Source organism: Silurus aristotelis (genome assembly GCF_946808225.1).
Source record: "Silurus aristotelis genome assembly, chromosome: 27".
NCBI classification, from domain to species: domain Eukaryota; kingdom Metazoa; phylum Chordata; class Actinopteri; order Siluriformes; family Siluridae; genus Silurus; species Silurus aristotelis.
The window spans coordinates 6,912,218-6,937,138 of record NC_139600.1 but is presented as its reverse complement, the minus strand read 5'-3'; the positions used below and the strand labels follow the sequence as shown (position 1 = coordinate 6,937,138).

At 37.1% G+C, this 24,921-nt stretch overlaps 1 protein-coding gene and 1 long non-coding RNA gene across 5 annotated transcripts in view; one reads left to right on the top strand and one right to left on the bottom strand.

Moving 5' to 3' along the window:
• The window catches only part of LOC310721220, a 91,024-nt gene extending 74,536 nt beyond the window's left edge, over positions 1 to 16,488 (top strand). Inside the window, exons 2-3 of the long non-coding RNA XR_014531964.1 lie at positions 13,079 to 13,870; positions 14,562 to 16,488. This is a non-coding gene — a long non-coding RNA (uncharacterized lncRNA). The remainder of the gene's footprint in view (positions 1 to 13,078; positions 13,871 to 14,561) is intronic.
• tasp1 (taspase, threonine aspartase, 1) lies at positions 1,808 to 24,921 on the bottom strand. 4 transcript variants are annotated; one of them, XM_083532564.1, is made up of 14 exons: positions 24,748 to 24,921; positions 23,353 to 23,570; positions 21,386 to 21,453; positions 18,507 to 18,584; positions 17,464 to 17,584; positions 16,586 to 16,670; positions 16,379 to 16,458; positions 15,097 to 15,203; positions 12,313 to 12,465; positions 12,114 to 12,192; positions 11,915 to 12,025; positions 10,422 to 10,529; positions 9,943 to 10,016; positions 1,808 to 3,297 (listed from the first exon to the last, which is right to left on the bottom strand). In XM_083532564.1, the coding sequence occupies exons 2-14, from the start codon at positions 23,495 to 23,497 to the stop codon at positions 3,205 to 3,207; spliced, it is 1,302 nt and encodes a 433-aa protein (XP_083388690.1). In that variant the 5' UTR covers positions 23,498 to 23,570; positions 24,748 to 24,921; the 3' UTR covers positions 1,808 to 3,204. The 4 variants fall into 4 exon arrangements, with proteins under 4 accessions (XP_083388690.1, XP_083388692.1, XP_083388691.1 ...); XM_083532566.1 differs by having other exon boundaries at positions 12,313 to 12,450; positions 24,748 to 24,917; XM_083532565.1 differs by having other exon boundaries at positions 18,507 to 18,575; positions 24,748 to 24,917.

The window sequence follows — 24,921 nt, the reverse complement described above, 5'->3', positions numbered from 1 at the left end:
CCAACAAGTGCTAAGCATCTCTGGGAACTCCTTCAAGACTGTTGGAAGACCATTTCAGGTGACTACCTCTTGAAGTTCATCAAGAGAATGCCAAGAGTGTGCAAAGCAGTAATCAAAGCAAAAGGTGGCTACTTTGAAGAACCTAGAATATGACATATTTTCAGTTGTTTCACACTTTTTTGTTATGTATATAATTCCACGTGTTAATTCATAGTTTCAATGCCTTCAGTGTGAATCTACAATTTTCATAGTCATGAAAATAAAGAAAACTCTTTGAATGAGAAGCTGTGTCCAAACTTTTGGTCTGTACTGTATATAGTTCTATACACATCAGATCACATCCTGCTTTGTTCATCAATAAGCACTAGTAACCCAGTTCCATTCACAGCCATGTCTAAGCTGTAACACTGCCTCCACTTTATTAGATTATTAATTTGATATGGTATGCTTTGGATCATGAACCCATCCTCAACAACTCCACGTTTTAAGGCTGTTTTCTCATATTTCTAAATGTAACCTCTGGCTTGCATCTTTTAAACTTTAATGATGATACCCCTACTCACTTGATCTAGATCTTTGCTAGATGTTGATTGATTCTGCTATCCTACCTCTTTAGTTGTTTTTTTTTTCCTTCACGTCATCACTTCATTCTTTTTTTTTTTTTAAGAATATATCGGATTGTTGATTGGGCTACGCCTAAAGTTTCTGCTATATCTCTGATAAATCAGTTTTGTGTTTCAAGACTAACGATTGCCTTTTTCAGACTGACACATCTTTGGACTGCATACTGTAAATCCCTATAAATGACCACCATAGAAATAAGAATGAACTGCCATAAAATAAGGAGGAAACGGGTCACATAGAACTTGGCAATCTATGTCTTTTATAGACCTCGATTTGACCTTGACTTTGTTGAAGGTGCGTCTGCACAAGAAAATGAGCTGATTCTCATCAGCACTAACCCAGGTTTTATAAAACTACAGCTACATGTGTGAATCCATGTAAATACTTTGATGGACAGGTGAGGTTTAGGTCCTTACCATCACATAGACTTTATTATGTATAGTGAATATAATATCCATTCATAGTTCTGAACTATTTGGAGTGATTTTTTATTTATATATATATATATATATATATATATATATATATATATATATATATATATATATATATATATATATATATAAATTTTTATATGTTCTCCTTGTTAAAAGGTGAAAAACAAGCAGCTTTTGTGTGATGAGGTATTTCACCTGTATACTGGTCTTGATACACCTGATATTAGAAAGTGGTTAATTTATGAAAATCCTTATAAGGTGACTATCATTAACAACTGACCATAATTATATTCCCTGCTTCATATCCATAAGTACTGCACAGAACTGTCAGTCATCACATTATCTGTATATGTTACACACACTATGGCTGCTATATATTGTACAAAGTTCTATAGTAAACTCTTTTCATACCTGACACACAATACTGTCATTTGCACTACCATGCACTCACACTTTATGTACATTACTTGATCTGTCATATAATCTGTATCCTTATTTAATACTCATACTGTCTATATCGTCTCACATTGTCTGTATTGTCTTGTCTTGTCTGTTTTGTCTTGTATAGTCAAAGCTGAATGTATAGTTTTTTATTTATGTCTGTACTCTGGGAGTCACTAACAGCTGGAACCAAAATCCTTGTGTGTGTCAACACACTTGACCAATAAACCTGATTCTGATTCTGATGGCAACCCAGTAGTAGTAATAACTGATGAGACAAGCATTCATTTAGTCCAATTCAACACTTGTAAGCACATAATAGATTTATTTCATTAATGTGAAGATGATAAAAATGTCCCCTTCTATCCAAATAGTTTTAACAAAGAATAATACATAACACAAAAACAATAAAAACCTCAAGTTTGAACTTAATATGTCTCAGTCGCAGGACAATGTCAAGCGTGAGCTGAAATTAAGTTCTCTAAACTAAACAAGCAAGGAAAAGTAAAAAGTAAAACACAATGATAGAACAAAGCTTTGCAAAGGCAATGTTAATAGCATTCTGAATATATGCAAAGAAAACATTTCCTCTTTCAGACCCCCCCGCCCCAAAACACACGCTTGACATGCTTCTATGTAACAGCTGCGAAACTTGAACATAAAATGGATATAATTAATAAATATTGCTGATATATATATATATATATATATATATATATATATAGTCCTAGTAAGCCTACACCCTAATATTATATGTCATTGGATCTGTCAGATATATAATGAGAATGGAATTTATAAATCTTTCGGAAATATCCTTTCGGAAATATCAGAAATGCCACTGCACCAAAACACACGTGAAAAGCATATTGCAGACATTAGAACAGGTTTGATATAAAAATTAGTGCAATTTCTAGAGCAATCAGCACATTCACTCATGCGTTCTAAGGAGGCTATTTCTCTGCACACACCGCATACAAGATAGCTTACACTCAAAAAATTAAAATAAATCGTACTAAAATTTTATACAATATTACTCCGACTTCAGCTTCCAAAAGTTCATTTGTGCAACAGCGATAAAGATAATTGAATGATTTTTGCTTAATAAAATTTTCCGGACAAATGGAAATACAGTACAGAGACTAGCGAACTACCGAATAAGGTGCATTTAAGACGCATAGTCTGTTTTTAAAACGAGTAATGCTTGGAACAATGCGAAGATGGCGAGAGCATTTTCTAATAGTCAAAACAAGCTTTGGTCAAGACGCGGTGCGGTTCCTTTTAAACGCTTTATTTAATAAAGGGGTGACGCAAAACAGAAAAAAATAATAGATTGTACGATAAAAACGGAAAACAATTTGTCTGTGCAAAACAAAGAGCAGCAGCTCGAATGTTTACGGAAAAAAAAGCTTATTCGATGATTCAATCCTGTTTGCTTGCGGGCTCCCAAAATAAACAGTTGTATTTCATATATTCATCTATTATATGCCTGTTTATCTTGTGGCACTAAAGAGACTAAAGTGTAAAACTACCTTAACTGACAAAACTATTCCTTTCATGGATAAATCAAACATAAACAAGATGCGGCTTTAGGATTTCATCCTTTAAAACCTTTTATATGATTTATAGAAGTGATGGCACGTTCTCCAGACTCGTCAATAATGACTTCAGCATATTGCTATGTAAATAAAGTGATTTATTCTGTTCAGTCACGCATACCCCCAAGTCGACACACTCCACCTTCAATCGCCAGCGACTGTCCTGCCACAGCCCCGGGAGGCAGTCTGGATATATGAGCCTGGACAGAAATAAAGAATTTTCTTTAGTTAGTGTTCACTTCCATCAGTAATCTATTTAATTATATTACAAAAGTAGCTTCCAAAACAAGTTTCCATTAAATGATTCATTCTGAGAAGAGTGTTACAAGCGATTTCTGTTACAAGACACAATTTGTAAAGTTGAATTCATCGTGGACGTAAGTCCAGGGAAAGACATTTCACACGATCACATTCTTTATCCTAAGAAATTTACCAGGCAATAGAGGAAAATTCCGCAGAATGTTTTGATGCGAATGGATTTGATCATTTGGATGTTCAACAGTGATAGCTGATAGGGGATATGGTTAAGTTTCTGTTACTGGTCGGAAGGTCCGGGGTTCACCCCCAGTATGCCCAAGCTTCCACTCTGAAGCCCTTGAGCAACATCAGGCAATTAAAAAAAACATCCATATTTGTCCATGCCTATGTTGATTAGAGTATTAAAAACTTAAAATGTATTAATTTAAGGTACATTTAGAACAGATTGTGCGATTAGGTCACGAATAAATATTCGAATCAATTGCCAGCCCTAATTAAAATAATAACTATATTATATAGTGCCTTAAGGGTGTTTTTACGTGGGATTACATTTTAATCTTAATTAAATACGAAGCTTGAAACAAAGTAAATATGCCTCCATTAAAAAAAGGTTAGAATTAAGTACAATTTAAAATAATTATTAACTTTTTAAATTACATAAAAAAAAGAAAAAAAAAGAAATTTGAATTCATCAATGAAATACTACACTAAAAACTGTTTTTTTTTAGAAGAGACTTCAACACACTAAAAGACTTCTCTAAGTTCCACAATTTTGGAGCATAAGAAGGCATGTTGAACATTAAGACTGAGAGTTAGATAAAAGAGCAGTGATGTAGAAGCGAAGATCACGTACTCAGCGAAATACCGAGGAATGAAGCCAAGCAAAGAGTTGCGTGATTTTTAGTTGACACCTGACAGGATGTCGTTACAAGGAACAGTCACTTGTGCAGCATTTATAGTGCCCTAAACAGTAATTATATATAATTAATAATAATCATCAATGTGGCAAAAGTACCCACACATGTGATGACTAAATAAGCTATTATTGATTTACCAGCACTTTACAGGGGGAGGGAGTGGCTAAGTGGTTAAGGTAGTCGACTATGGATCCAAAGGTCATGAGTTCAACTCCCAAACACACCAAGCTGCCGTTCCTGGGCCCCTGAGCAAGGCCCTTAATCAAAAGCTGTTTAATTGTATGAATGCAAAAAATGTATGTCACTCTGGATTAGGGTGTCTGCCAAATACCATAAATGTAAAAAATAAATAGTCCTTTGGCTTTCACAGTAAAGAGGTAAAAAAAAAGGCTAGTTCACACAATTTTCTCTAAATCTATCTTTATAGATTGGTTTAGCTCTCGCCAAGGTGAAATCTTAATAAGCTTTAAGATCTTAAGCTTAACGATTGAACATTGATTTCTAAGTTCAACTTCCAGCGCCACAGCCAGGCCCTTGAGCAATGCCATTAATCCTCAGCTGCTTCCTTGTATTAATAAGACAACTGCGAGTCATTCTGGCTCAGGGTGTCTGATAAATGCCATTAAAGTTTTTAGGAAGAAACACAAAAGTGTGTTAAAGAGGTGTCCACTTTTATTTTGGGCTAGGTAGTGCTTCTACACTGCGCAAGCACACGTTCACTGTTAACATATTCAATAATGAATGTATTCATGATTTGTGATGACTTGTATCTATAAAACTTATAAAAATTGCATGTTCGATTTGGCACATGTTTTTACGCTGGATGCCCTTCCTAACGCAACCCTCCCCATTTATCTGGGCTTGGGACCACCACTAAGAGTGCACTGGCTTGTGCAACCCTAATGGCTGGGGTCGGTTGCCTGACCGGAAATCGAACCCGGGCCGCCGCGGTGAGATGACTTGTATCTATATAAATAAATAATATCTACAACCCCAATTCCAAAAAAAAGACACCGTCAAATAAAAATAAAAACAGAATGCAATGATTTGCAAACATTACAATTTTACAACAAAACATAAAAATACATCAGCTGTTTAAACTGAGAATACACAGTATTTCACAAAAGTGAGTACACCCCTTATATTCCAGCAACCATTTTATATTAATAATAATATTAAATGTTTCATATTATTTTCTCAAGGGACAATACTATAAAAATGTACCTTGGATATATTTTTGAGTAGTCAATGTGCAGCTTGTATAGCAGAATAGATTTAATGTCCTCTGAAAATAACTCAACTTGGCTCCAAAGTGTGAATATTGTGTGTGAGCGCTGTTGTTTTCCAGCACTGCCTTAATCCTCCTGGGTATGAAATTCACCAGAGCTACACAGGTTGTTGCTGGGATCCTCTTCCACTCCTCCATAATGACATCACGGAGCTGCTGGGTGTTAAACACATGGCGCTTTTTCCATCTTCCTCTTGAGGATGCTCCCTAGGTGATCAATAGGGTTCAGGTCTGAAAACATACTTGCATACTTGCTGTTCGGCCCTGTTTCTGAAAAGCATCATGTTCAGCTTCAGAATCTCACAGTACATCTTGGAATCCATATTCCTTTATTGGACCACAGCTCCTCATACCAGCAGCACTCATGCAGCCCCAGACCTCGATGCTACCACCACCATGCTTGACTGTAGGCAAGACACAATTGTATTGTTTCTCCACACCAGGGCGTCACCACACACGCTGGACACCATCTGATCCGAACAAGTTTATTTTAGTCTCATCAGACCAGAGGACATGGTTACAGTAATTCATGCTCTTGGACTGATTGTTCTTCAGCAAACTGTTTGTGGGTTTTCTTGATAGCCAGCTTTAGTAGCGCGTCTTTAACACTGAATATCCATTGGTCAGTATGAGAGAATTGTACTCAAAGCACCAAGTTTTGACAGCTCTAATACAAGATACACACATTAGTATGGTCCTGTAAAGCAGACAAAAACATGAACATGATGAATAGGACATGTGGCTTTGTATGGTCACACGATGCACAGCTGTTATCACTGAGGGTGTACTCACTTTTCTTGACAGATATTTAGAGAGTAATAGCTGTATTTTTTGTTATTTTCAAAGAACAGTAAATATATACTGTTTTACAAGTTGCGCATTGACTACTCTAAAATATATCCAAGTTTTATTTCTATAGTGGGAGGTGGTAGGTCAGTGCTTAAGGCTCTGGGTTACTGATCGGAAGATCGGGGGTTCAAGCCCCGGTATCGCCAAGCTGCCATTATTGGCCCCTTGAGCAAGGCCCTTAACACTTTGTGCTCCAGGGGTGATGTTTTGTCTTTGACCGCAGGTTCTAAACAAACTGGGATATGCGAAGAGAAGAATTTCACTGTGCTGTAATGTATATGTGACAAATAAGGGATATTCTATTCTATTGTCCCCTGAGAAGATACACTACAATATAAATATGAAGGGTTCATAACATTTGTGAGATAATGCGGTTAGAATCTCGCGGTCCCACTTTATCGCAATTTTTAATTTGGCACATAACTAGTTTTGCAAATGGTCCCGATTTATTGCGCAATATCTAAACTTATAGTGAATTGTTTTGAGTTTTATGTTGAAATACGGTAATTTATAAATAAAAATATAATAATTAATTATAAAATGAAAATAATAAAAAAAATACAAATAAAAAAATGGATGTGATAAGAGGAGAGCTGGTTTAGGAAATGTTTTTGTTGTTGTTTGGCTGCGAAAGAAGATGAAAAATGTCTCTTTCCAAACCAAAAAGAAAAGTGGATGACGAACACAGACAGTTTCGAGAAAGATTGACATTGCAGTAATTCTTTGTGGAGTTTAATGAAAATGCTACCTGTCTGATAGGCAAAGAAAAAGTTGCCGTTCTAAAGGAGTAAAATTTCAAGCGTCATTACTTGAATAGACACGGAGAACAGTATGAGAAGTACCGGGAAGATGAGAGAAAAAAAACAAGCCAAGCAGTTGCAGAGAAAGCTATGGTCCCAGCAAGGACTTTTCCATAAAGCCATCATTAATAACAAAATTTGAAGTAAATGAGAGGTAAAGTCTCAGCAAATAAAGTACATTTACAGAATATATTGCACCTTCATGTTTTGCTTAAATGTTAAAATGGCCCTGCAATAAGCAATGTCACTTACAGCAATGGCCCCCAGCCAATTTGAGTTTGAGACCTCTGGTTTAGATCAAGGCACCATCCGAGAAAATCAATGCAGCACCTTATCGAGGCCATGGACGCAGACAGAAATTTTTCACTGAAGGAGTTTTGGTGTAAATTCACTATAGAAAGGTGTCAAGTCATTCAAAAGGTTCTGCAGAAAATGAGACTTCAGAAGACCCCTCACGAGAAGATATGCCAGACTCCGTTTCATCTCCTGAATCGCCTGAGGCAATTTGGAAGAACTTAAAATTTCTACTGTACATATTGTGTATATTTTATTGTATTGTACCGAATGTAATTACTGTACATATTTTTGCACCTATATTTTGTCTTTTACAAATAAAACCTATTGTACTGTACATATTGATATTTGATTTAATCCCAAAAGAAGTAGGTAAGAAAAAAATACAGTAAGAAACAAAACTGATAAGAAAGGCAAAAGAATTTAAAGAATGCAAAATAAATAATTCGATGTACGATCCAAATGAAAAGAAACAAAGAACTTCCTTATTTGGTAATGTGTGTACCAGAAGAAATGAGTAGCATTACAAGAAACCCTAGGATTCCGCTTATTTATTGGTTGTAGTAATCCTACAGTAGTCCTCTGATGTCAAAAAAGGGCGGAGTTGAAGACATAGGTCACAAGATTTAGCCTATGAAAATAAAGAATGCAGTGAGGTGTAGCTTTAACTCTGCCCCTTTTTTGACATCATAAGACACTTCAACCAATAAACAAGCAAAGAAACTATGTATAGGCTACGCTACAGTACTGTACAGTACTCACTATAAATGTGATATTTCTACGAATTTACAAAAAAAATTCATCTTGCTATATTCTTGCAAATGTTTTGTGTGTGTGTTTAAAGAATGTGGGAGGACGATTTATAGCTTAAACAATAAATTAAAAAAAGCATTTTTGTAGTGGCATCTATTTATCATAAGAAAATTCGTTTTTGACAAGTAACTACCGGGGGACGGCTGTACATACCAATTTAAGGAAAAATACTACAAGGTCATATAGAATTGAATAGCTGCAACACATTTCAAAAAGGTTGGGACAGGGCCATGTTTACCACTGTGTAGAATCATGTCTTGATGCAGTCCAGCCTCCACCTTAAACCAGACTTTCGTTCCTACTGCTCACACGGTCCTCATACATTTCCTGCACCACCCTCACATACTTCTTTGCCACACCTGACTTCCTCATACAACACCACAACTCCTCTCTTGGCACCCTGTCGTACGCTTTCTCTAAATCCACAAACACACAATGCAACTCCTTTTGACCTTCTGTATTCTTCGCCATCAACATTCTCAAAGCAAATAATTGCATCTGTTGTGCTCTTCCTCGGCATGAAACCATACTGTTATTTTAATCACATTATCTGTGTAAAGCTGCTTTGAGACAATGTTCATTGTTAAAAGTGCTATACAAATACAAAAAAATGTATGAATTGAATTGAACTGTTGCTCACAGATGGTCACCTCTTCTCTCAGCCTGGCTTCCACTACTCTTTCCCATATCTTCATGGTGTGACTGATCAACTTTAATCCCCTGGAGTTACTGAAGGTCTGAACATCTCCCTTATCCTTTAAAAAAATGTACCAGCACACTCCTTCTCTATTCCTCAGGCATCCTCTCACCTTCCAGAATCTTGTTAAACAATCTGGTTAAAAACTCCACTGCATCTCTCCTAAACATCTCCATGCTTCTACAGGTATGTCATCTGGTCCAACCGACTTTCCACTCTTCATCCTCTTAACCACTGCTCTCACTTCCTCCTTACTAATGCTATCCACTTCCTGCTTCACCATCTCCCCACCATCCAACCTTCTCTCTCTCTCTCATTTTCCTCATTCATCAGCTCCTTAAAATATTCCCTCCATCTTCTCAACACACTCTCCTCACTACTCAACACATTTCCCTCTCCATCCTTTATTGCTCTAACCTGCAGCACATCCTTCCCAGCTCGGTCCCTCTGCCTGGCCAATCGCTACAAATCCTTTTCTCCTTCCTTAGTGTACAACTTTTCCTAAATCTCCAGATATGCCTTTCCTTGGCTTTCACCACATCCCTCTTTACCTGCTGCCGCATCTCCTTGTACTCCTGCCTACTTTTCCTAATCACTCTGTCGATCCCAATTCTGTTTTGCCAACCTCTTTCTCCTTATGCTCTCCTGCACTTCCTCATTCCACCACCACGTCTCTTTGTCTTCCTTATTATTTCCAGATGTCACACCAAATTCCTTTCTAGCTGTCTCCCTTATCACTTCTGCAGTAGTTGCCCAATCATCCAGCACCTCTTCACCACCACCGAGCCCCTGTCTGACCTCTTCCCTAAATCACATACTACAGTCTTCCGCCTTCAGTTTCCACCATTATGTCCATGTTTATGATTCCAATAAATTGAAGGACTCTAGTATTCTGTGATACTCTGTTTGGTTGTTTGTGATATCCTTACCCTAGCTTTCCTGTCATTTGCAGACATGTACCCCACACACATACTCTCTGTAGTATGAGTCCACAGAAACTCCACTGTATGTTGGGGGCAGAAAAAAAGAGTTAATCATTTGTATATCATTAATATAACATCAGTACAATACCCAGACTCCTCTTTTGCGTTCTGTCCTTGTAGCTATTTATTGATCCAAAGAATCCTGAACTTGTATTTAAAATTGTAAGTAAAAAGTAATTTGTACTTATTTGCTTGTTGTTCCAGAAATACTGGAAAAACCCAGAAAAAAACAGTGCAAAGGAAAAGCGAGATATAAGAAAGAGCAATATGCAAAACACGTTCAAATTCAGAAAATTTTAAAACAGTGCACTCACAGAAGGCCTGGATTTTTGTATGAGTTAAGAATTGGCATTGCTGAAATGTATAATTGCTGAAAATATTGTGTCATTGAAGTGCAGGTGCTGTGTTAGGAGGACAGAATATACCCAGTAATGCCGGCAAGTTTCCAGAGCCGTGGTCCTCGCCGCATCTACAGCATCTCAGAACGATAATGCCACCCAGAACACCATCCTCACTTGCCAGAAATGGTGAGTCTGAAAAAAAATTAATAGACATAAATACAGGTGTTCCCCAACTTATGATGGAGATGTGTTCCGATGACCTCGTCATAACTTGAAACTGTTGTGAGTGGAAACATGGCCTAGCCTACCCAGGAGTCTTAGAGAATGGTATATACAGTAGTACAATCATCCCCCGCTTTACCGCGGTTCGAATCTTGTGCCCCGGTTTATCGCGGAAAATTGCATATGTCACATAACTAATTTGTTTAGCTGATTTTCCCGGTCTCTTACGGATAAAAAAAAAAACTTCTAGGGAATTGTTTTTATGGAGTTTTATGTTGAAATAATGAAATGTATTAATAAAAATATAATTATTAATTATAAAATCAAGTAAAATGTTACTGTATACAGTACAGTACTGTATACATAAAAAAACATTTTTGGGGTGGCACCTTCTTCTATTCGTGCTAGATCTCCTCAATGGTGTCAAAAGGACAACCTTTGAGCTATAATTAACAAATTTACAAGGAGGGTAAAGTCTGCAGGAGCCAAATCTTGTGAGTACGGTGAAAGTGAGATCATATGGATTGTTCTCCGACGATCATCATGCACATGTTGCCGAATGGTTTCGACATTTTCCTGATCTCTCTTGGTGTTCCAGTGATGTTCGGGGAGTTTTTCCATGCCACAGTCGCCACCGGCTCGCTCATCAGGGAAAAACGTACTCATAAAGAACATATTCATTTTTAATCACCGCATTAACTGTGTAAAGCTGCTTTGAGACAATGTTCATTGTTAAAAGCGCTATACAAATAAAAATGAATTGAATTGAATTGAATTCTCCCGCTCTTAAACACGCATGGCACTCAAAACCCGACTCATTGCAGGATCGGGGTATATACTGAACGTATGTCATGTCAAACGTCTCTGTGGCAGATTTGCAGGACTTCACGTTTGCTCTTTGTTCTAAATTACTGTCCATGATGAAATCCCAGACCTGGTAATGCACGTGGTCAGAATAGCACTAGTTACACCATTAGACCACTTGAAACTTTTTGATACCATCTGATATGTAAGTCACAGCAGGCGCGTGGACAAGCGCATACACTGCTACTTTGAATGCCGCACAAAACTTAAATATTTGTAACAATTTTGTCGTATTGCTATTGCCATCGTAAGATTGAAAAAGTCGAATCTTAACTCGGGGATCCACCTGTACATATATAATCATTACCTTCACGTCTGCAGGGTTGTACACTTGTGTATGTGTTTGGTCAATACAGATCCTAAACTGAAATAAGTTCCTGTATAATTTATCCCCATCACAAATAAGTAATAGAACTCATGGAGGTTTTCAAAGTATTCTGACTCGCTTTCTCATGCAGCCTCACATATATAAAAAGAAGCAAGGTTCTCACCAATAAACTTATTTTGCATAGCCTCCAGAAGAGCCTGATGAGCATTGTCAGCCTGCATAGCTGTGGAGCACTCTCGAGCCAGCATAGTGCGCATCAGATGCTCTCCACATCCTGTGACAATCCGCGAAAATATATATTTTATTTCTGCATTCTTTCGCTTTTATAATAGGACAAATATTTCACGAGGTTGTGTTCATACCTGAGGTACTCACGGCTGTAGAATAAGGTCTCGCATCATGAGCATTTTCAGCCCAACAGCCACACCCATACTGAGCAGCCTTAGAAAAAAAATAAAAAGAGTAAGAAACTCTTAGGCACAGCTTTTACTCTTGCATATCAGCCCTCACATAAAGGAAAGAGAAAAATGATTCCATATCAGGAGAAACAGCAGTTCTTACCTGGCCTACCCGCCCTGGGTGTTTCATAGCTAAACCTCCACTAGAGACAGCCGCTGCAACATTCCCTTGCTGGTCCACAACAACAGCTCCAACCGTATCCAGGGACGAAGGCTCCTCTAAATCCACCATTTCATTCACCTGATAGACATAAGACTAAGACTGTTTATGGTATCACGCAGACATCATGAAGAAGCTGTGCATAGTCAAACAGTCTATGCTCAATTCTCATTCATTATTCAGAAAATTTACTTCAATTGCATACTATAAAGCAGGGGTCCACAAACCTTTTGCTGTGAGGTTCACAAAATGTTTCCTTTCTTTAATAGAGGGCCGGGTGGATCATTAACAGAAAATTATATGGTCTGGAGTGACTACCAATATTATTGTGGTGATTTTATGATGATTTTAAATTTATTTATTATAATAGAACTGAAATTTATTATCAACAGTAATGAACAGTACTGAATCATGCAAATGTGCTAAATCAAATAAATATGAATATATTCATTAATAAATATAATGATACAATAGATAAATTATAAATAATTTAAATAATATAGCACTTTAAGAATGTTAATGCAGAAGAAGAGAGAAGGTTGGAAGAAGTTACATTGTGTGTTTGTGGATTTAGAGAAAGCGTACGACAGGGTGGAGAGAGGAGTTGTGGTATTGTATAAGGAAGTCAGGTGTGGCAGAGAAGTATGTGAGGGTGGTGCAGGACATGAATGAGGACAGTGTGACAGCAGTGAAGTGTGCGGTAGGAAAGACAGACTGGTTTAAGGTGGATGTGGGACTGCATCAAGGATCGGCTCTGAGCCCTTTCCTGTTTGCAGTGGTGATGGACAGGTTGACGGACGAGGTCAGACAGGAGTTTCCATGGACTATGATGTCTGCGGATGATATTGTGATTGGAGGTGAGAGTAGGGAGCAGGTTGAGAAGAGCCTGGAGAGGTTGAGGTACACGCTGGAGAGAAGGGGAATATAAGTCAGTAGGAGTAAGACAGTGTACATGTGTGTGAATGAGAGGGACGGCAGTGGAGTGGCGCAGTTGCAGGTGGAGAAGGTGTAGGAGTTCAGGTACCTGGGATCAACAGTGCAAAGTAATGTAGAGTGTGTTAGAGAAGTGAAGAAAAGAGTGCAGGCAGGGTGGAGTGGGTGGAGAAGAGTGATAGCAGGAGTGATTTGTGATAGAAGAGTATCTGCAAGAGTGAAAGGGAAAGTTTATAGGACTGTGGTGAGACCTGAGATGTTGTATGGTTTGGAGACAGTCCCATTGAGTAAAAGCCTGTAGCTGGAGGGAGCAGAGCTGAAGATGTTGAGGTTTTCGTTGGGAGTGACGAGGATAGACAGGTTTAGAAATGAGTTTATTAGAGGTACAGCGCATGTAGGACGTTTTGGAGACAAAGTGAGAAAGGCCCGACTGAGATGGTTTAAACGTGTGCATAGGAGGGACATGAGTTATATTGGTAGAAGAATGCTGAGGATGGAGCCACCAGGAAGAAGGAAAAGAGGAAGGCCAAAAAGGAGGTTTATGGATGTGGTGAGGGAAGACATGTAGGTAGTTAGTGTGAAAGAAGTAGATGTAGAGGACAGAGCAGTGTGGACACGGATGATCCGCTGTGGCGACCCCTAATGGGAGCAGCTGAAAAAAGAAGAAGACTCTCTATGAAGCGCAGTTTTAGGTAGCATCAGTGATTCGCCTCTAGAGGCAGCTCTTGTAATGGATGTAGACTGAAAGCCGAAAAAAACATTGGTATGGATTTTTGCTGAAAGCCGTTACCGGTAATTCCAGCAATTAACAATCAGTGCCTCGACCTCTATTAATAACTAAGGGGAATTTTAGTTCGAGTTTTAGTTTGAGCCCACTACAGAGTGTATAATGCTAACAAAAATGTATATGCCGTAGACAGTATACAGTTGTCAAAGTTGAATGACTTATAATCACACAATCTGATGACACCCAATAAAGAATAAGCTTCATTAGGTGAAGCGAAGCTGGCAGAGTTGAACATGTTGCAATTTTCATTAGGAGTGACGAGGATGCCAGTATTAGAAATAAGTTTATTAAAGGGACAGCGCATGTAGGACGTTTTGGAGACAAGGTGAGAGAGAAACGATTGAGATGGTTTGGACAGAGGAGGATCATGGGGTATATCGGTAGGAGAATGCTGAGGATGAAGCCACCAGGAAGGAGAAAAAGTGGAATACCAAGGAGGAGGTTTATGGATGTGGTGCAGGAAGACATGCAGGTGGTTGGTTTAAAATAGGCAGATGTAGAGGACAGAGTAGCGTGGAGACAGATAATATGCAGAAGCAACTTCTAACAAGATCATTCGAAAGAAGAAGAAGGTGGCCTAAATCTTACGCCATTTCTATAAAATTCATAAAGCTGATTTGTAACAAAGGTAATTATTACATACATGAAGGCTGACCTTCATGAAAAAGCTTGAAAGAGATTGACCAGACCGGACTGAGCTGATGGTCTATAGTAACTCAAATAAGTTTAAGTTAACAGAAATAATTACTATACTGTCTATAGTAAGTCAAATAAGCACTCAAAACTAAGGTAATTAGAAAAGCTTTCTAAAAAACACCAAACTTTGAGGTGGATGGGCAAAAAGGTTCCATCAGGTTCCATTTATGTCAGTCAAAAACAGGAATCTGGTGCTCTCATGGGCAAAGACTAGACAGCATGGTAGACAGAACTACAATCGTAAAATGACTACTAAAGGAGACCAATATATAATACTGATTTTAGAAATAGGTTTTTATTAGTTAACTCACAGTTCCACTTGATTGTCGCCGTCTCTTGAAGGAGTTATGCTCTGGTTCCATCTTCTCTGCCATTTCCATCTTTCGTTTATTCCTTTTGTAAGCTGAAAGACTAAATTCTAAAAATATTTAAAAGAAATGCGTCAGTGTTTGATATTAGATGTTTTATTCTCCAACACAGAACAAGTTTAGAACTTGCAGCACTATATATCTAGAGCCTACAGGTTCAAGCTTCACCAGCATGAAACCTATTATGGCAAAATGTACTTCTGCGACTCCCTACTTTACTGGCTTGCCTCATGTGCCACCATTCTTTTTTGCAGTGTAAGTCTCAGGGGTGATACCATTAGCACAATCTCATTTGACTAATTTTTCACGATTACTTCAATGTATACTACTGTATATGTAATATGAATTTTTTTCATGATTATTAAACTCACATACACAAAACATTCCGGGGGTATAAAAGAAACTAGAGTTAGCGCAGTGTCACTGTGGCTACTGACTCCATACCAGAAATAAAAATCTTAGTGATTTGTTTTGCACATGCACAAAAATGTGGCAACTTCCATTTCTACAAAAGTCTAGCAGTATGGATTCTTTAGCCTTTTATATCCAGCTTCAAAAATATTTCTTAAAAGGAGAATATCCTGACAATTCCACATATCGAGGGAGTAAAAGAATGAAGGATGGAAGAAATGAAGGCATATCTTTAGAAAATTAAATATTAAATGTAAAACACACACACACACACACACACACACACACACACACACACACACACACACACACACACACACACACACACAAAACAAATACACATCTGTATTACCCAAATGGGGTCGAACAAATATAAACTATTTCATTCAATTTTTCCATTTATTACATTTCATTTAATCAATTTAATTTGTGCCAATTTAATCGATTTCCTAAATTTAATCAATATAATAAAAACTCATTTATTTGATTTATTCGATTAAAGGTTTTTTATTTTTTATAAAATATTATTCTATATGCTATTTAACCAAGCAGGCATCTTATTTAAAATTGTTTTAAAAATGTAAACTGTTAATCTTCACAAATGTTAATAATAATAAACTCATGTTTATAAAACTTATGTTTTGCATTTCTTTACTCAAAATGTCCCCAAATTTAACCGAATCATAACTTCAAAACAGAGATATGCACCGACCCGTGAATTTTGTGTACCACCCTAAGTTTGTGTTAAACCCCTAATATACCGTATACACATACATATCGCTTTACATACGCTCACATACATGCAAATACTTACTAGTTGCCATCTTTTCCGAAGGACATGGGGGTATTCCATGACTGACAGCCCACTGTTGAGCTCCAACGCCAGCTAAAAAACTAAAATTAATAAATAGAAAGAAAAAAAAAGCATGAACCTATTTACTTTAAAACAGTGAGAGTTTGAATACTTTTGCCTAAATCAGATCTTTATTTCAGATTTGGTCTATTAAAAACACAAGCTCACCAGGGAGGAATTCTTCCGGCTGAAAGTTTTCCTTTCTGTGCTTCATTCAGGAGTGTTCTGGCAACCAATACCGGATTCTTGATTCCTGAGAAATATAAAAATAAATAACAAAATTTCAAACCGTTTGGACTCAAAATGTACTGCCCTCTGTGTCATAGTCACCCAGTATTTGTACGTGGTGACTCCATTTATTGTTTTGAGTAGAAATCAGGTAATAGTAGAATAGGCATTTTTTGGGATGTGGCAGATATCAGCAAAGATATAGCGATTAGAATAAATAAAAAGAATTAAATTATATAACATAACCACATCTTTTGCTGAGTGTCCACTTGTGGTACATTTAATTGATATTAATATGACACCTGTCCATATTAAGGACTAAGTGCTAAAAATGCATATATTAGCAAAAAACTGAAGGCTGTGTAGAGTAAAATGGCTTTCAGAATTCTTGAATATGAGGTCAGCCGTCAATGTAATGATGAAAGCCTCTCCCCTTTAAAGGACACATGAAAAGAAATTTAAAATATGAGGCCCTTAATATGCCCATGCTTCTCAAGGTTTCAGATTTTAGTTTTTGAGTTGGAAAATGAAAGGAACAAATGAATAAGTAAAGCCTCACCTACACCAGATGTGGTAAACACGCATGGGGCAGCATATGCACCAAATTACTTTACATTCCTATTATGGCGCTTTTTAAAATTATTTCCTTTGTTTTCCTCCTTCTGCATTATTCAAATCTTCAAGTGCTTAAAAGACAACACTAACTAAGAGTGTTCATACTTTGCCTTCAAAAACATTTGCTCAGGTCATGTGCAGGAAGTCGCAGACAAAAAAGGTTTGAGTATGTGTTTAGTAAAACCAACAATGAATCAACCCACCGCTTAAAGCACCCACTGCTCCATAATCAAACGATTTTCCCTCCATGATGCTGGCATCACATTCAATATCCCCAACCAGGTTTAGATTAGATCCTGTACCAGCATTGGTGAATGGTGAATCCTGTAAACAAAAGACGATACTAAAGATATCCTTATTTTTGTCCAGAAAAAATCAGCAAAAAAAAAGTTAGCTGCTACTAAACAAATTCACACTTTTTTTTTTTTTCCTTTCGGCTTCTCCCATTAGAAGTCGCCACAGCGGATCATCCGCATGTTTGAATTGACACATGTATTTACACTGGATGCCCTTCCTAACGCAACCCTCCCCATTTACCCGGGCTTGGGACATGCACTAAGGCTTGTGCAACCCAAATGGCTGGGGTTGGTTCCCTGACCAGGGATCGAACCCGAGCCGCAGCGTTGAGAGCGCCGCATCCTAACCACTAGACCACCAGGGAACCTACTAAACAAATTCACACATGCTCTCAAAATCACACGTGCGAATGTTTTACGCATTCTTCCAGGCAAACTTATCACTCTGTATTTCAATTTAGTTTGCTGTAATATAAAATGTCATAAAATTAAATGACGAACTAATTATTAAAACGTAAAATCTATTTTCTTTTTTTTCCAAGTTTAACACTTTAGTAGAATTGTTCTGAATTGTTCTCGAATTGTTGCCTCATCTATATTTATAGATGCAGCTTTCACATTTCGGTTTAATCCAAAATGAGTAAAAATGAGCTGTAAAAAAAAACTGTACATTTGACAGTTGATGACAGAAATTATTTTTAATTCTTAATTGACTGTGGCCGTAAGCAGCTTTACATCAAACACTCTGCTCTATTTTCCCTCAAAACTAATTAGCTGAGCGAAAGCTTTTTTTTTTTTTTTTCTTTTAACTATTGCAACACCTTCAAAAATTACAGCATGTTTTATGGAAATTAATCATAGTGATGTTCACACCACTTTGATTAATGAGGATAAATATTACTAAATAAAAATATGCTTAGTGAACAGAAAAAAAAAATAAAAAAAATCACCTCAAGCTCTATAAGAGCCGCAGTCACTGCCTCCACAGCCATGGCACCTTCCCTTAATCTCTCCATGGCCTGCAAAAACTAAATTATTAGTGTGTGTGTATATATATATATATATTAATAAAATAAATAAACTAAGGAAATTAATGAATAAGAGTAAAGTTTATTCTGTTCTCTGCATCTCAGATACTCACACACAAAGTGCCTGTAAAGAAGAGGCACTTCTTCCTCTCTCCAGTTAATAATATACACAGCTTGTCTCTTACACACACACACACACACACACACACACACACACACACACACACACACACACACACACACACACACACACACACACACACACACACACACACACACATCCAGTCTCAACCTGCACCTGGACCCCATTTGTCAACCTATCATACTCACAACCATGGTTCTTTGTTCCTTCTACTTAAGTGTCCAGGATTTTGCACATACACATTTACGAGAAAAACTAAACATTAATTTCGCTAGAAACAGAAACTCATAGGAACAAAGACACAATCCATTAACAAGGCTATGTTAGAAATGATGCACACTGGTAATTAAAATTACAACATATATGTAAATGTGTGTGTATGTATATGCGTATGCATGTCTGTACGCTATATAGAGCAAATATTGGTGTTCCAGCCATATGTGGTTCTTCCTACATCATTCTTACAATGAAGTTGGAGGCACACGATTGTATATGATGTCTGTAGATGCGGTCGCATTAAAGCATCCCCTCACTTGAACTAAGAGACCCAAACCTGTTCCAGCATGACAATGCACCTGTGCACAAAGCCAGCTCCATGAAGAGAACAATTGTTTTGAAGATCTTGAGTGGCCTTCTATAGACCTCTGACCTCTACCCTAATAAACACCTTTGAGAGGAATTGGAATGCTGACTGCACCAGAGGCCTCCTCACATCACATACATCAGTACACTCCAAAATCTCATATAACATCTTCTCAGGAGAGTGGAGGTTATTATAAGAGCAAATGGGATTAAATGCGATATGTGATGTTCCTATATCCATGTAGTGTATTAAGCAGCACAGGTGCAAGTGTACTAAATGTAAATCTAAGAGTGTGATGTGGTCGTGCAGTCGGGTGTATTGTAGATACATTGTAGATACAATCAACAGACTTAATAAAACAGTGGCAGACAGGAAATGATGGTTGTCCTACTTTCCACCACAAGGTGGTATCAAAAAATACACACCATCACATTCAAAATAGTCCCCTTGCACAGCGATACACTTCAGGAATGTGTCCTGGAGGTCTTCTTTTCGAAGTGTGCCAAGCACCTTATTATGGATCTCCGCAATGGTGTCAAAACGGCCACCTTTGAGCTTCGTCTTCATCTTCACTAAGAGGGTGACATCTGCAGACGCTAAATCTGGCAAGCAGGGTGGGCGAGGGCAGGGATGCATTTATGTTACATGTATTTCAAATTTAAAATAGCTTAAAAATACTTTAGTTTTGTATGGTTTTAAGTTTTAAAATTTACTGTCAAATACTTTGTAAGACGTTCTACATAATGACGACATAAAAATTCCGGCCTCTGATTGGTGAATACTTAGTATTTTGCCCAGACGTGTTCAGAAGAGAACATTGATCCATATGGAGAAAGGTGGTAAACGTACAGGCTGCCAGCTTTCATATAGGTGTCCAACGACAGATAAATAAATATTTGTTTGCCAAATATTGTACCGTAATTGAATCTGTTTAGGAGAATCATGATTTTGCAAGCCAATGCATGAATGACTGCCTGACACATAATATATTACTATATTTACAATTAACAATCAAATGATTAGTTAGTTATTTAGAAACGAGTTGTTATGAATATCAGGTGCCATCAGTTGTTTTCTTATGAATGACTTGTTTGTCATTGAGTCGTAGTTGCTGATGTAAAGTAGCCTTTTATAACCAATCACCAAGTTACTCAATTAAAATACAATTATGATTCATTTGCAAACTGTTAAACATTAAACTGTTGGTTACTTTAAAACTAACCTCCATCAGGGAGATGTATGTGCATATAATTAACTGGATGCGTATGTCAGATATATTGCGTGACTCCGCCTGAGAAAAGCTTCTGTTAACAAACATTGTTTACTTAATCAACTAACTAATATTTTTTGAATACAAAAATACAGTAGTTTATTTTGATACATGATGTGGCTGCTATATTTTGTAGTTTATTTTGATACACTTAAAGTTTTTTTTTTTATCTTCAAGTTATTTTATTTAAAAATGCATTTTGATGTATCTTTGCCCAACCCTGGGTGTGGAAGTCAGATCATGTTTTTGGTGAGAAACTCGTGTGAGGAGAGCTTGTGACAGGGGGCGCACGTGGTCAGAATAGCAGACGTGGTAACGCACGTGGTCAGGATAACACCCGGTTGCACAGCTTCTGATGTACCCGGGATGATGATGTCTTTCGGTACACTGACTTATGAAGGTCGGTGCTCCATGTGACTGTGCGTGCAGCCATGTGCTGCCATTTGTTGGCGTGTTACAAAACTAATCTCCTAACTTTTTAATACAACCTCATATCTGTCACAAGGGATTCAAGGTTCAAAGTTTGTGACACACTTAATAAATACGTAACGTTACATATAATTTTTTTCTTGAGCACATACACACAACATAGAATATGGTCAATAAAATAAATACACACTACAATATAGAAAGTCACAGATATAAAAACAAACATTTCTGTGCAGTACAGAAATTATGCAATATGCTTCATTTTGATGGATCAGTCTGAGTATACTGAAGATGTGCACTAACTAGTAATAAAAAAAATCTACAAGACATGTACTTGGCAGGACCAAAATTTGGACAATAAGATGAAATGTACTAACTTTCTGACAGGCTCTTTTGCACACATGTTTATACTCCTTGGCTTTGGATTCGGAATGATACCCTGCCCCTGCATCAAAAAAAAAAAAAAGAAAGACTCAACATTAATACATTTAATATTAAATAATAACATAATAAACATCACTTGACATTTTTTATATGGTATATAGATGCATGAGTGAACATTTTGCACACTGTTAAACTATGTAGAAATGTACAATTGTTGTGAACAGAAAAGCGTCACAGAATACACAGCAAGTCAAACAGCAGAAGAAGACAAAACACAGCCTGGTCTGACAAATTTCCATTTATGTTCAAGCAAACAACTAAGCAGCTTTGGGATTAAGGGGTCCAAATGCCTTAACCCAGTAGTTCTCAAACTTTTTTCTACCATTCCCCACTGTACAGGCGAATAGAATTTCAAGCCCAACCTGTCTTCCATCACTCCAAAAAATAGTAAAAAAATACTTCAAGTTTAAAAATTTCTAATTTCTTAAAATATGAAGTTCTAAATCAATAAGATCAAATATCAAATAAAATAGAGAGAGAATAAAAATTAGAGAAAATAAAAGTGTATGTGTTAGGTCCCCTAACTGATTTACTTGCATTAATGACATAATTGTTTGTTTTTGCTTGCTTTGAGTGAATGAACTTTTTTAAATAGTAAAAATCATAAATAAACAATAATAAAGAACACAAAAAAATTATATAAATCCTGTCCCTCATTGCAACCTGCATGTCATGTCTTTATTGCCCACTAGAGGGGTGCACCCTACACTTTGAGAACCACTGTCTTAACCACTAGGCTACTAAGGTGGTAGCCACTAAGAAACCACCTCCCCAGCATGAATCCATTAACCCATGTGTGAACTGACCAGTTAGCTGAATATAGTGTAATAAATTGGGTAAATTTTTTTGCCACCACAAAGTCTAGTTTCATGAACATGACAATGGGTTCAATGTTCTTCACACGTTTTCCCAGTCACTGAATCCGAATCCAATAAAGCAACATTTGGGATATAAAAACAGGAGATTCGCAGCATGACAGGGAACCTGAAAAATCTGCAGGAAATCCATAACGCAGTCAGTAAGTGCACAGTAAGTGTCTACACACATTTTTCACCCTTGATAAATGTGCAGTCAAGAAAGGAAAGCATAAATAGGACCAGAAATAATGAATTATGGCCTAAATTTTTTCACTCTGTGTTTTTATTGCCAATTCATAGACATCCATAATAGAGGTTTACTAATTCATCGGTTTGGCTGTTTAATCTCTGATTGCTTGATACCGATAGTTTTTCCGGGTTGCGTTATACAGTACAAGAGCGGCCTCGTACTGTATAACGATACTGTATAAGTGTCTTCGGCAACCAATGAGTCCATAACATTTGAAAAACCTTGATGTATGAGGTGATGTGATTCTCTTACGTCTATTTAAAAACCAGTCATATTTTTTACGAAGTCCTGACACTATGTAAATCTGTTTTACTAACAATTAGATTGAGCAACTATTTTTTATTTAAGATTATTGCACTTTTTTAATTACATTTACATTATTTGCCAGACTTATAATGATCTCATTTGTACAACTGAAGAGTTGAGGGTTAAAGTCCATGCTCAAGGGCCCAGCAGTGGCAGCTAAGTTGTGCTGGGATTTGAACTCAAAACGTTCAAATCACAAGACCAACATCTTAACCACTGAGCTACCCAATGAGTCTGACAAATATGAATAAAAGTCAAATGTAGACTATACCTAAAGAAGATGCCTGCTAAATTTGTTTTATATTTGTTTTATATATTTAAAAAATATTTGGATGTGGAAGTAAGACATTTTCCAAACCTGTTCCATCATGACAATGCTTCTATGCACAAAGCAAACCCCCCAGTCTGAATGAGCACAAATCTGACCAAGCACACTCCAAACAGCATTTACGCATATTAATTCATTTAGAAAATATGTGAAACAGACCTGCATGCACCAGCACAAAGCCCACAGCTGTGCACTCTTTGCTGGCGATCTGTAAAGGTTGCTCGTTGCTGTTCTGTAAACTTCTGATATAATTGACTGGGGATGCGTTCCCTTTGCAACCTGTTGGTTTTATCGCTTTCTCCATGACCCGTGTTTAGAAGCAGGTGCATCTTGGTCCACCGATCGCTCACAGCATATACATACTGGCCCTTAGATTCCTACAGAAAGGAAATTAGGGGGGAAGAAATCCATAATTTTAGAGTCGATTATAAAGAATCAGTAATCGTATTTATTTATTCGATTTTTTTATTTTTTTTACTGTATTCAGGAAATATTCTTTTGAAAGAAAGAAAAAAGCTTTACAGCAAAGTAAAATTCTTTTTTCACATATCCAAGTGATGTTAGGAAGCTGTACTACAGGGTCAGCCATGATACTGCACATCTGGATTAGAGACGGTTAAGAGCCTTGCTCAAGGGCCCCAAGAGTGACAGTACAGACATACAGGGGCTTGAACCCCCGAAAACCTATAGGATTCAGCTTGACTGTTGCTGCATCATGAGCTCCATGAACAACAAAACAGTGACCAAAAAAATCTGTCCTATAGCTACATGATAGCATGCACTAATATACCTGATTCAGCTAAAAAAGGATTTATACTTTATCAAGTCTGGGACAAAATCCAGAAACTGTTTAGACACTATATGGACAAAAATATTGGAACGCCTGAATTGACCTTTACTAGGAGACCCAAACCTGTTCCAGCATGACAATGCCCCCAGTACACAAAGCTCCAGCTCCATGAAGATATTCTTTACATGGGTTGGAGTGGAAGATCTACTGCTATACAGCTCTGACCTCAACCCTATTGAACACCTCTGAGATGACATCATGCTGACTGCACCCAGGCCTCCTCACATCATCTACATCAGTACCTGACTTTACTAACACCCTTGTGTCTGAATGAATCTCATGCACATTTCCACAAATACACTCCAAAATCTAGTGGAACATCTTCCCAGTGGAGTGGAGGTTATTATAACAGCAAATGAGGACTAAATGTGGAATGGGATGTTAAATAGAAAACACATACCAATCTCATGCTCAGGGGTCCTGAAACTTTTGTCCATAAAGTGTGTACATTGTTTAGAGTTTATAGATTAATGAAAAAGTAAAAACACACACCATAGGAGTTAAAAATTAAATCTATAAATGTTAAAGCATCGCTGCACAAAACGAGTTTTGCAGCCATAAAAGGACACAGTGATACCTTGCAACTTGTGTCGCAGACATTTCCAACAATTTCATACATCATACAAAATATATATAAAGCAAATCAAATATAAAACTCAGAACATCAAGAAGTTTTCAGTATATAATAAAACGTAAATACATACCTATAATTCATCTTTTGCTGTACAACTGCTTAAATATATCTACAGTTTATCCAGGAATGCTGCTCACATTTATTTAATATTATTAATATTATTATTACTATTATGATTTTTTATTGTTATTGTTATTATTATTATTATTATTATTATTATTTTATTATTATTATTATTAAGTAT